The sequence below is a fragment of the Phoca vitulina genome, unplaced genomic scaffold (genome assembly GCF_004348235.1).
Source record: "Phoca vitulina isolate PV1807 unplaced genomic scaffold, GSC_HSeal_1.0 scaffold55, whole genome shotgun sequence".
Taxonomy (NCBI): Eukaryota; Metazoa; Chordata; class Mammalia; order Carnivora; family Phocidae; genus Phoca; species Phoca vitulina.
Genome location: NW_022589758.1, coordinates 1,822,079 through 1,834,835, shown reverse-complemented (window position 1 = coordinate 1,834,835; position 12,757 = coordinate 1,822,079). Strand labels below are relative to the sequence as shown.

General features: G+C 43.5%; 1 protein-coding gene across 3 annotated transcripts in view; it reads left to right on the top strand.

The window, feature by feature from the left end:
- ASB11 (ankyrin repeat and SOCS box containing 11) overlaps nucleotides 1–12,757 on the top strand; it is a 29,110-nt gene that overhangs the window by 9,476 nt on the left and 6,877 nt on the right. For 2 of the 3 annotated variants that reach the window (XM_032389649.1, XM_032389651.1), the window contains exons 3-6: nucleotides 2,446–2,553; nucleotides 6,090–6,240; nucleotides 9,098–9,232; nucleotides 10,787–10,978. In XM_032389649.1, the coding sequence (XP_032245540.1) occupies nucleotides 2,446–2,553; nucleotides 6,090–6,240; nucleotides 9,098–9,232; nucleotides 10,787–10,978 (586 nt within the window). The remainder of the gene's footprint in view (nucleotides 1–2,445; nucleotides 2,554–6,089; nucleotides 6,241–9,097; nucleotides 9,233–10,786; nucleotides 10,979–12,757) is intronic. The other variant, XM_032389650.1, reaches the window with a different exon arrangement.

The window sequence follows — 12,757 nt, the reverse complement described above, 5'->3', positions numbered from 1 at the left end:
AATGAGTGAACGAAAGTGTACATGCTCCATTTACTTTGTTTGTTTTAGAGTCTACGTGTGTGTAGAGGAGGTGATTTATTACATCTTTTTTCCACATTCTAGCTACCACTGAACCTGGCTTCCTTATCATTTTGAATTTAAACAGCTGGGCGCACTGTTCTGTGTGTGTGTGTGTGACGCACACACACATATGCACGCACGCACACCTTTTTTTTGGCTTCCTCTCTCACGAGTTGGGTTACTTCTTAAGAAAGTAGAGGCAATGGGGCGCCTGGGTGGCTCAGTCAGTTAAGCGTCTGCCTTCGGCTCAGGTCATGATCCCAGGGTCCTGGGATCGAGCCCCGCATCGGGCTCCCTGCTCAGCGAGAAGCCTGCTTCTCCCTCTCCCACTCCCCCTGCTGGTGTTCCCTCTCTTGCTGTGTCTCTCTCTGTCAAATAAATAAATAAAATCTTAAAAAAAAAAAAGTGGAGGCAAAAGGAAAACAGTACTGCCCAGTAATGATCAAATGGATTTTGTACTTGATTTTTATCACTTGCTTATTTATTTTTAAGCACTTAAAATTTGATTATTTTTGATATGTAATATATTCACATAGTTCGAAAATTAAAGTGATATTAAAAGGTGAAAAGTCTTGCATCCACCTCCTCCCTCTCAGCCCCACACCTCAACACTTCTATTAGTATTTTTTTTAAGTAGGCTCCACACCCAGCATGGAGCTCAATGTGGGGCTTGAACTCATGACCCCAAGATCAAGACCTGAGCTGAAATCAAGAGTCAGACGCTTAGCCGACTGAGCCACCCAGGAGCCCCTTATTAGTATTTTTTTAATAAACTTTTAATTTTGGAATAATTTTAAAGAAGAGTTGCGAAGAGAGTGCAGGCAGTTCCCGCATACATGTCACCCAACTTCCCCTGGTGCTAATATCATACATAAGCATGTACTTCAGTCAAAGCTAAGACATTAACATTGGTACAATAGTGTTAACTAAACTACAGACTATTGGAATTACACCTGTTTTCACACAGAGTCCTTTTTCTCTCCCAGGCTCCGATCCAGGATCCCACATTGCCTTTAGTACTTCATTATTTTTATTTTATTTTATTATTTTTTAAGATTTTATTTATTTATTTGAGAGAGAGAGAGAGTGAGAGAGAGCATGAGAGGGGAGAGGGGCAGAGGGAGAAGCAGGCTTCCTGCTGAGCAGGGAGCCCGATGCGGGGCTCGATTCCAGGACCCTGGGACCATGACCTGAGCCGAAGGCCAGACGCTTAACCAACTGAGTCCCCCAGGTGCCCCTTTTTATTTTTAACTATACTCCATAAGCATGTTGGTTTCTGTAAACCAGTGTGCTTAAATGTGTGAGGAGCGTTCTTCAGAGAGAAGTTCAACTTTTTCACAGTGCATGCCTGCTTCTTCACCCTTACACCCTAGTGAAAAATGTTTTATTCTATTTTATTTTTTACTTTATTTCACATACCGTGGGGTGGAGTAAAGCATTAAACCAGGCATCTGGAGCTCCTGACTCTCAGAGTCATCTGGCTGTCATCGACTGCTGGGGAGCCTTAAGTCTTATTAATAATTTGAACTTTCTACCTCTCCATTTCCTCGTGCACGGTGGAGCCCATTCACTCTAGATGGTCTTTCAGGCCGGTCCAGCATTACACATGCAGAAATGCAGGGATTCTGACAGCTTGCAAGACAGATGCAAGTTATTTTCTAGTGCACTGCTGCCACCTTGTGGACTAGCCTGCTTTTTCTTATTTTCTTAAAAGGAAATCCTATATAGGCAAAGGACAAGATTTTTCGAATTGTATTAAATACCCAATTTGAAATCTATAGCACAGCTCTCGAGTAGTGACGTCATATTAAGGACACGAGAGTGGACAGGACCAAGGAGTCATAGAGAGGCCCTAAGATGAAGGGACCCGCTTGGGCATCAAGGGAGGTCTGGCAGGAGACGGTGGGGGTTTGAGGTTTGGGGTTCAGGGTCACGCACTAGGTTTTGGAAGCTTTCAACCGGCCAGTGAGGAGGCGGGAAATCAGAAGCAGAACTGGGCTGGGAAGGACTGGCAGGGACCTAACTCATTTCCCAGACAGAAAGTGGTCACCATGGGCGGGATGGGGTGGGGGGAATGGTAAGGGCCAAGTTGTGAAAATCAGGGCATGAGGTCAGAGTTGGCCAACAGCTACACTGATCTTGTCATCTGTCACATGGACTCTGAGACGAGGAAGGTGGAGGGTGGCAGGAAGAGGAGGGGGACGTGCTGGGACTGGGCTGGGATGAGGGTTGGGATGCAGCGGAGTTGCGGCCCCCAGCAGTGCTGCTACTGTGCTACACGCATCCTAGGAGATCCGTGTGCCTTGACTCTGTACTCTGAAGTCCCGGAGTGGCTGCCATTGCTATCGCTAATGCAGCCTTTAACCCCTTGTCTCCAAATTCTAGGGTGTCAACGTGAACCTCGTGACCATTAACCGGGTCTCTTCGCTCCACGAGGCGTGCCTTGGAGGCCACGTAGCCTGCGCTAAAGCCTTATTGGAAAAGGGCGCGCACGTGAGTCCTGCCCCCCCTGCCCCCCGCGGCTCTGCCCAGGTGCACCTGCTAGCGTCTACAGAGATGCTACCTTCCAGACGGTGCACCCCCCGGGGGTGCAGGCAGGTCTGGCCCTGTCTGCGTGCACATTCCTGAGCCACTGACACACTGCGGGTCCCTCCCCTCTTCAGCCTTTGTGCCCGTGGATGAACATTCCAATGAGGTAATTCACAGGAATCTTTGAAAATTGTGATGCTGAATTTCAAAAGAGCAACTGGAACTGAAGTTATCTGAAAACCGATCTTGGGAAATTGATTGGGAAACACTGGAAAGAACACAAATTAAATGAACAACAACAGAAACACTCTTAATGCAACACCCTAAACCAACTGTTTTCCTTGAGCAAAATCATCACATGAGCTTTTAGTAAATAATACATTGAAAAAAATCCAACAGAATTTTTATCTTATTTTAAAATTCTACCCTTATTTCTCTTTTTCTTTTGTATATTTATTTTATTTTTATGTTATTTTTTAACTCCACTGTAGTTAACATACAGCGTTATATTAGTTTCAGGTGTACAATGTGGTGATTCAATGCTGCCACACATCACCCGATATCCTTAGTTCAAGGCTAAGGAGTGGCTGAGGTGCTGTGTGTAATAAACATATCACAGTAGAATTGTAAAATTAAAACTTTTGAAAATCTCAGTGACGTTTATTTAGTTGCCAGCTATCATTTTGTTGCTAATTTTTAAAAAAGATTTTGTTTACTTATTGGACAGAGAGAGAGAGAGAGCACAAGCAGGGGGAGCGGCAGGCAGAGGGAGAGGGAGAAGCAGGCTCCCAGTTGAGCAGGGAGCCCGACGCGGGGCTCGATCCCAGGACCCTGGGACCACGACCTGAGCCAAAGGCAGACACTTAACCAACTGAGCCACCCAGGTGCCCCACTAATTTTGGTTTTTAAATTCAGTCCCTGTGTTCTTTGTTTTATGAGCTGCAATGTTTTTAAATGCTTATGGGAGATTTTCTTAGCATTTTCTGTGGAAGTTGGGTTTCTACATGTAGAACTGAATATGAAAGTCTTTCTTGGGCAAAGCGATGTTCCTGATGCCATAGTGGTCGTGTATTTTTATTAGGTTACCACTTAGTCAATTCACGTGTAATGATGAGGGTGAGGTTGGGTGTGGGCCATTTCCCTTTTTTAAAGATTTATTTGTTGATTTATCTATTTATTTTAGGTGGGGGGAGGGGCAGAGGGAGAGGGAGAGAAAGAAACCCAAGCAGACTCTGCGATGAGTGCAATGCGGGGCTCGATCTCGTGACCCTGAGACCATGACCTGAGCCCAAACCAAGAGTCGGATGCTTAACCGACTGCACCAGCCAGGTGCCCCAGAGGACCCTTTCCTTCTGTTGGTGGAAAAGAGCAAACAACATCGGGTTGTAGAGGAGTGTGTGCTGGTACAACGCTGGGAGGTTTTGTGGAGGACAAAGAAAAGAGTAAGACACGGTCCCTTGGTTTTGGCAATCTTATGAGGGAAGAGTTGATAAATATTGTATTATTTAACATTTAAATCGGAAGGAGAGAAAGAATCAAAGAACGTTGGTCCATCAGTAGAAAATTCCTCACAATTGGCAGCCCTGTGGGTGCCTCAAATTCAGTGCATCTGAAACTGTGCTTAGGATGTTCTTCCCTCGGGCACCAGCCCTCCTCTGGCCCGCCCAGTCTCCAAGACCCAGCGAGACACATCCCCGCTTTCCCACCTTCCAAACCTGGGCTCAGCCTGGATCTTCCCTCTCCCCCGCTAACTAATCCCCACAGCCTGCTCATTTTCTTCTGAAATACTTCTCAAGTCGCTACTCTCTTTTGTCTTGCTCCTAGAGCGATCTAAAGTTCCCATTACTATATCAAAATCATCTCTGTCTCTGTGGGTCTTCCCTGATAGAATTCAACCGATCCTGGAGAGGCAATTGTCTTCCTTGCCTTTGCTTCTGAAACACTGGCGCCTAATAGGTGCTCAATAAATGTTTGCTGACCTGAACTGAGAAACTTAGGAAATCAAATTTGAAGGCTTTGGGACTGAGGATGAGGATGATTCTCAGTAAAAACAAATCAAATGAAACCAGCCCCACCAAATCTTTTTCAGGAAAAATGTAAATAGGTTAGAAATCCCTAGACTATATGAATTCACACACATTTTGCCCTGTCCTTGTCTGTCTCCGCCACCTTAGCATCTCCTCTTTAACTTTCCAATTTAACAGGGGCTATCCTGGCACTGTGGAGAAATATCTTTTGTTGTTTCTTTTTTTTTTTTTAAGATTTTATTTATTTATTTGAGAGAGAGACAGAGAGAGAGAGAGAGAGAGAGAGAATGAGCAGGGGGAGGGGCAGGAGGAGAGGGACAAGCAGACTCCTGGCTGAGCAGGGAGCCATACACTGGGCTTGATCTCAAGACCCTGAGATCATGACCTGAGCCGAAATCAGACGCTTAACCAACTGAGCCACCCAGGCGCCCCCTTTGTTTGGTTTCTGAAACAAGAAAATATAGGATCCTGATTATCACAAGCATATATACTCAGTTGTTAAGGCAAATGGTTTGACATCAAGCCTTCATTGTCCTCCATTTCAATCCTGTCAGAGGCTCTCCACCCGAATGCCTTGGTTCCCTGATGTTCATTCCAATCTATTGCTAATACTCAAAGATGCCTCCCACATCCTTGGAAGGCAGCAAAGGTGGTTGGAGACACCATGTTGATGGCTGTTTTCTTTGTGACTTTGGCTTGATCACGATCTCTTTGGGAGTCACTGCCAGCACATGCAGTGTGTATGGATTATAGTAGACCAGCAAGGAAATTTGTGGCAAGAAAGACAGAACTGTGGGGGAATTGCTGAAGAGACTTTTTTTTTTTTTTTTTTTTTGCAAGCACAGATTTGAGGACCTGGTTTCTCCAGCATTTTTGGTTCCTGCCATGTTTGTCCATGATTGGGAGCGGGAGTCAGATCCTTATTAATGGGAAGTGAAAATAATTGTTGTTGCAAATGCTTAAATGCTTACTGGGCACCAGGCAATGTTCTAAGTGTTTAACATGTAGCAACTCACTTGATCCACCCAATAACCTCATGAGGTAGATTCTTTTATGATTCTCATTTAAGGAAACTGAGGCACAGAAAGTTAGTATTCCAACCAAGATCTCTGAACAGATAGAAGAGAGGGTGCTGGGACTTGAACCCCAACCAAGCTAATGATTCCGGAAGCCATGTTCTTAACCACCAAGTAGGGCAACCCCTCAATGATTAGGAGGCCCCTAAGAGGCTCTGGAATACCCATGAATACATTTGAAAAGCTTTCTCCCATTTTGCCCCACTTGCAATATTACTTGTAGGTAAGACTTGATAGGCTACTGGTATCTAAAAAACGTAATTAAGTGTAATGATGTAGCGTTCCCTCACTCATTCACCGGCCTGGGAAATTCCTCCCTGCAGATGCACAGGAATACACGCTTGGAAACGGTGAGAGAAAAATGACAAATCCCCTGGGTCTCTCTGCTCACCATTAGGTCAACGGAGTGACGGTTCATGGGGCCACGCCCCTGTTCAATGCGTGCCGGAGCGGCAGTGCTGCGTGTGTCAACGTGCTGCTGGAGTTCGGAGCCAAGGCCCAGCCCGAGGCGCACTTGGCTTCACCCATCCACGAGGCAGTCAAGAGAGGTAACGGGGCCATCCCATTGCACACGCCGCATTGGTGGGCTCACTCCGATCTGCACGAGTCAGCAGTACAGGGGTCACCGTGCAAGGAACACCCAGACCTTCACCGGTAGTCTGTGTGTTGCTTAGGATCCCAGAGCTGCAACTTCAGAGCCCCTGAATCTTCAGGAAATACGGGTGGGGCATGCAACCGCCCTTCTTGGGCCCTGGGAACAGTTTTCTGTCTCAGGAGTCACATTTCCTAGGGAGTCAGTCTCTCCGCAGCCCTTTCTCGAAGCTCTTTGCTGGTGGTGTTTTGGGGGCAGCTGGCCCGGTCAAGCCTGCGGGGGTGACTTCCATGAGTCGTACTTTTTGCTTATGTCTCTGTCTTTACTAGAAAAGAACAGCTCTTCTCCCAAAGCCCATAAAACATCAGCCACTGAAATAAATTATGAAAGCGTCTGAAAGCCAAGGCTGATAGGAGCCCTAATGGAAGATTAAATGTAACTGTCCACGGCAAGCAATATACTCTTTTGAGATGAGCTGCTGACTTCAGGGTCATTAGTTATTGCAAAGAAATTGCAACTTTAAAAAGCATGGCATTAGAAACCTTGAAGTTGATTCTAGACTCCTGTATTCTCAGTTACTTTTGAAATGAGCGAAGAGAGTAAAGTGAAGGTCTTTAAAAACTTCATGCATCCGCTAGACATGAACAAGAAGAGATCACTGAAAGGCCAAGGCCATTTCTCAAAAGTCACACCGAAAGAGCAACATTTCTGTTACTCAGTGGTGGAATTATTCTATTATATTGAGATAAATAAAATGGGGAAGTTAGAACACTATAGAACAAGTGATCTTTGCCGGTCTAACTGGGGATGAAACTCTTTATTTCCAAAGGCAATAATGAAAGATTTGCCCCAGGTTAATAAACATTGTCACTTGGTAATTTTTTTTTTTTTTTGCAGCAGATTATTTTTTTCCTGTGCTTTTATTTTTTTCCCCATGTTTTAACAGTTGAAGTATAATTAACGCACAGTACTATATTAGTTTCAGGTGTACAAAACAGTGATTCAACACTTCCATACGTCACCCAGTGTACTCTTCATCCCCATCGCCTGTTTCACCCAGCCCCCCACTCCCCTCCCCTCTGGCAACTGGCAGTTTGTTCCCTGTATTTGAGTCTGTTTTTTGTTTTGTTTTGTTTTTTCCGTTTGTGGATTACTTTAAATGAAACAAAAGACCCAAATCTCAATGTATCTATGGTTTTGATGTCTTACATGTGTTTAATAAACATTTATTGGTTAATACCTGATGCTGGTCATTTTCCAAACTCCAAGTACATCCTTTAAGTTGAAGGGAAATGGTCTACTTTGGAAATGATCTAAAAGTCTTAAAAAACTTTTTTTAAGGTTGATTTGAAGTAAAAGTTCATCCGTTTGTTGCATTTCCATCCGAACATTTAAAAATAGATAAATATTGGGAATGGTTTGAATTACTGAAGTAATTCTGCAGTACTTGGATGGTTTTATGTTGGAGTGTTTGCTATCTATGTGCCTACAAAATATATACATGCTTATCATAAACACATCAATTCACGTGTCTCTATGTATTTTTTTCTGTATCTACAAGCACGTTAGGGACCATCATCCACAGGATGGAAGAACAAATAACAAATTCATTATTTTAGATGCTGTTATATTAGTGCTAATCATTTATATATTAATTTTGTAATTAATGAGTGTTGTGAGTACTTAAATTTAACTCAGACCAGGCTCAGTTTCTTCTGCAAAGAAAAAGAAAGAAAAAAAATTAAAAGGACAGGAATTATTTAAAAATGTTTATTAGATGCCCTGTATTTACCAGGCAGTTTTAGGTACTGACTAGATATTTTTTCTGGATTTTTTAAACATCTGCCAACAGAGTAGGTCAGTCTGAGTCCATGCTTTGACATATCGATGCTATAATCCCAGTATAATATTTACTTATGTGAACAAATAGTTTGGATCCATAGGATCCTCATTTGTACATTTTAATGCATATTTTTATTTAATTTAGCATTTGTGATAAATCAACCAGGTTTGAGAAGAAGCTTGCTTTTATGTTATCTTATAAAAAAAGATTAGTGAAGTGATGGTAAGATTTTTTTTTTAAGAAAACACTTAAATCTTCAAAGAGAACCCTCTTTATAAGCTCCCATCAATTCCTCAGAAGTATTTGGTCCTGATCAAATCATTCGTATGCTGCAAATTAATCAAGTCTGTTCATTGGGCAGCCTCTCCAAGGACAATGCTTGTCTACATACTTCTTGTTAGCCACTGAATTTGAAAGTGCAGTTAAATATATCCTATATTTGAGGATTTGAAAGTGCAGTTCAATATATTCTATATTCAAGGCTTTTTATTCTCAGAGGTGTCTTCCAGGTTAACCAAAATAAGGAGGTGCAACCATACATGGGTGAAGAAGAGAATGAGAGATTTGTAATGGAGAGGGATCAGGGCTGGGCCTTGCATTTGAGTGCTGGCTTTTTCAGGGTAATAATAGGATGAGTCGTTCACCCCTCTGCATCTTGCAGCCTCTATTTATAAACTGGTGGCTTCACTGTAGAGAGTGATTTCAGCTGTGCTCCTTGGAGCCCTTAGTCTAGTTGGAGGTACCTCAAGGGCTGCAAAGGGGAATTTAAGTGGGGAAGTATGGGCATGCTTTTCTTTTTAATGGTTTTGATTTTGGAGTTTTCTAAGATTTCTCCCCCCCCCCAATTTTTTTCTGCTTAAAAAAAAAATCTAGGTTATTTCTAAAGCCCATTACAGATAAGCAATTCTATAGTTCTATAAATAGTCAATATTTCCCTTACTTGAGTAAGGTTACCTTTTTTTCCCACCAGGTCATAGAGAGTGCATGGAGATCCTGCTGGCAAATAACGTTAACATTGACCAAGAACTGCCTCAGCTTGGAACTCCCCTGTATGTGGCCTGCACCTACCAGAGGGTAGACTGTGTGAAGAAACTTCTAGAATTAGGTAATTCCCAGAAATCTTTTTATGAGAGGAACCTATTAACTTTGTTGGTTTTCCATGGCTTTAAAGACAAAGTTCTTGGGCGCCTGGGTAGCTCAGATGGTTAAGCGTCTGCCTTCGGCTCAGGTCATGATCCCAGGGTCCTGGGATCGAGTTCTGCGTCGGGCTCCCTGCTCAGTGGGGAGCCTGCTTCTCCCTCTGCCTCTCTCTCTCTCTCTTATGAATAAATAAATAAAATCTTTTAAAAAAAGATAAAGACAAAGTTCTTGTCAGGCTGGACAAAATTCTGACAGTATTTGATGTTTGAATGCTTGAAACAGAACTTTTCCAGAGAAATGAATGTCTACTTCCTTTGATATTGGCTCCATTTACCTGGTATGGTTCTCCTTGGTGGTTTCAAGAGAGAGCAAGAGTCTCTTTTCCATAAGTGCTAGTGGGAAAAAAACAATTTTATTTCATTGGCTCTTTTTGAGTCACATGCCCATCTCTGAGCCAATCATAGTGGCCAGAGGAGTACAATGCACTGATTGGCTTAGGCCTAGATTTCAGTCTACACTGAAGTTGTTGGGCTTCACTGGAAACACATGAACTGGGAACCACAGGGGATGGTTCCCCAGAGGGAAATCTAGGTGTGGTTATCAGGAAGATGCTCAATAGCAAAAATAACAGACATTTGCCATAGACTCTTTTAGATCAGTCCTGCTAAGATCCTTAGTAACCTTTTTCTTTTTATTTTTCATTTTTTAAAAAGATTTTAAAATTTATTTGAGAGAGAGAGAGAGAGGTGACAGGAGGGGCGGAGGAAGAGAGAGAGAGAGAGAGAGAATCTCAAGCAGACTCCCCTCTGAGCATGGAGCTCAATGCCGGACTCGATCTCACGACCCTGAGATCATGACCTGAGCCAAAATCAAGAGTCGGATCCTTAACCGACTGAGTCACCCGGGTGCCCCCTTAGTAACCTTTTTAATTCTAAAAGGCATAACAAAAACTGGGAGTCCAGGGAAAAGTAGAATGTCTTGAACTATTATTTGGTAAAAGATTCCCCAAACGTAGCTACTGACATAAAGGTAGAGTCTGTACTATGAATCTTTAAATCAGAATTTTTATCTCTTAAGATTTTTTTTGTCTTTTTCATCCCCCATCATTTACTACTCCCTGTAGTAGTTCAGAAACCTTTTTTTTTTTTTTTGAGCCCAGAATAAGAGAAATACTAAAGAAACTTCACTTTCCCCTTTGCCAAAAACCAAAATAATAATTCTGAGTAGAAGGAGCTGCAAATATTTAATTTTGTTCATCACACAGTTCATACGGGAAAGCAAGTAACATATTTTAAATGACTAAAAATATCTTTCTTCACTTTTCTCATCAAAATAGTTTGCGGCGGTCTGAGTACCCATCGCTGAGGTTCTGGGCTTAAGTCGTGTATTTCCAAAGATCTGTCAAGCACGTCATGACATTGCAGATACCTTTGCAGATATCTCCAGCTACTGTATTTGCAGCTCCTGGTATTTCCACGGTAACGTTTCGCGTTGGCTTGTGGTCATCTGCTTTCTTCAGGAGCCAGTGTGGACCGCGGCCAACGTCTGGACACTCCCCTGCATGCGGCGGCGAGGCAGTCCAGCGTGGAAGTCATCCACCTGCTAGCCGACTACGGGGCTCCCCTAAAGCGCAGGAACGCCGGGGGCAAAAGCGCGCTGGATCTGGCCGCTCCCAACAGCAGCGTGGAGCAGGCACTCCTGCTCCGGGAAGGTAAGGAAGGGCTGGGTGGGCCTTTCTCCTCCATAAGCACGTCGGCTCTCTCTCCTTCCTGTCTTATCTCTGGACTGTCTTACCTTTGGCCTTTTCTCTGTTTAATTGGGCGTGTGGCAGGCAGCAGGTGTCACTTGCGTCACCGCCGAGATTTTATAGGCTGTATCTATTCACTTATCACAGAAGGGCATTTATACGGCTGGTATGTCCCTGTGGATTTTCTGTAACGAGAAAATAATCAGAGAACTTGGTTTTCACCATGAGGAGCTTGAACTGCTGCATCTGTCCTGGCGTAAGCGTGCAACTGAGTACACCAAAACTCTGCTTTGTCACATTCGGGGTAATTAGCGATACTTGAGCTAGAGGCTGTAGGGTGGACACAGAGTGCGTATTTCGGACGCGGGACTAAACAGCGAAGTTGCTTGCCAGATCGGTTTCTCCAGATCAGGGAGTAGGTGGATCTGTGCCCTCCATTGCCTCGCTCCCATTTCCACCACGGGCTAACAGAGCTACAGACGCCAGAGGAGAGAAGGCAAGTCTCTAAAATACTCTATATTCCAGATTCAAAAGCGAGCCATGCTAAGTCCATACAGAAAGAGAATATTATCTGAGCCTATACTGATCATTTGTATGCTTGGGAGACTCTTAAAGAATAATAGTAATTATTCAGCGTTATGCATGTGTCAGGCGCTGAGCTAAATTTGAAAAGTAGATGAATCTCCCTGAATTGTGGAAACTTAAAAGCAGGGAGAACTTTAGAGTAACTTGTGCTAGCCCAGTTGCAAATGGGAAAAGAGCAGCATAAAGATACTGGCTTGCAGAAGGTCATATGTATGACTCCTCAGAAGAACTAGGATTCCAGCCAAGCAGTCTGACCCCGGAACACACACTCTTAATGTTATGCTGGCCCAATCCTGAACCTTCTGAAACAGTTTCTGGGGGAGACGGGTTTTACTTTACTCACCAGTTCCATTTTATGAGACCACCCTCACGTCTTCTATACCTTCCAAGTGGAAAGCTTGGTTCAATAATTGTAGGCATACTTTCTAGGTCAGTGCTTCCTGAGTTCTGCCGTGAGTACAAATCACCCTGGGGTCTCATTAAAATGCAGATTTGGATCCAGGAGTTCTGTGGTGGGGTCTAGACTCCGTACACCCACTGGGTTCCCAGGTGCGGCTACTGCAGCAAAAATGTTTCCAGGTCCAGGATTTAGATTTCTGTTTTTTTTTATATATATTGTTTCATACAAGCTCATTTTCTTTTTTTTCTATTTATTTATTTATTTTTATTATTATGTTATGTTAATCACCATACATTACATCATTAGTTTTTTTTTTTTAATTTTTTTATTGTTATATTAATCCCCATACATTACATCATTAGTTTTAGATATAGTGTTCCATGATTCATTGTTTGTGCATAACACCCAGTGCTCCATGCAGAACGTGCCCTCCTCAATACCCATCACCAGGCTAACCCATCCTCCCACCCCCCTCCCCTCTAGAACCCTCAGTTTGTTTTTCAGAGTCCATCGTCTCTCATGGTTCTTCTCCCCCTCCGATTTCCCCCCCTTCATTCTTCCCCTCCTGCTACATTCTTCTTCTTCTTTTTTTCTTTCTTAACATCTATTGCATTATTTGTTTCAGAGGTACAGATCTGAGATTCAACAGTCTTGCACAATTCACAGCGCTTACCAGAACACATACCCTCCCCAGTGTCCATCACCCAGTCACCCCATCCCTCCCACCCCACCCCCCACTCCAGCAACCCTCAGTTTGT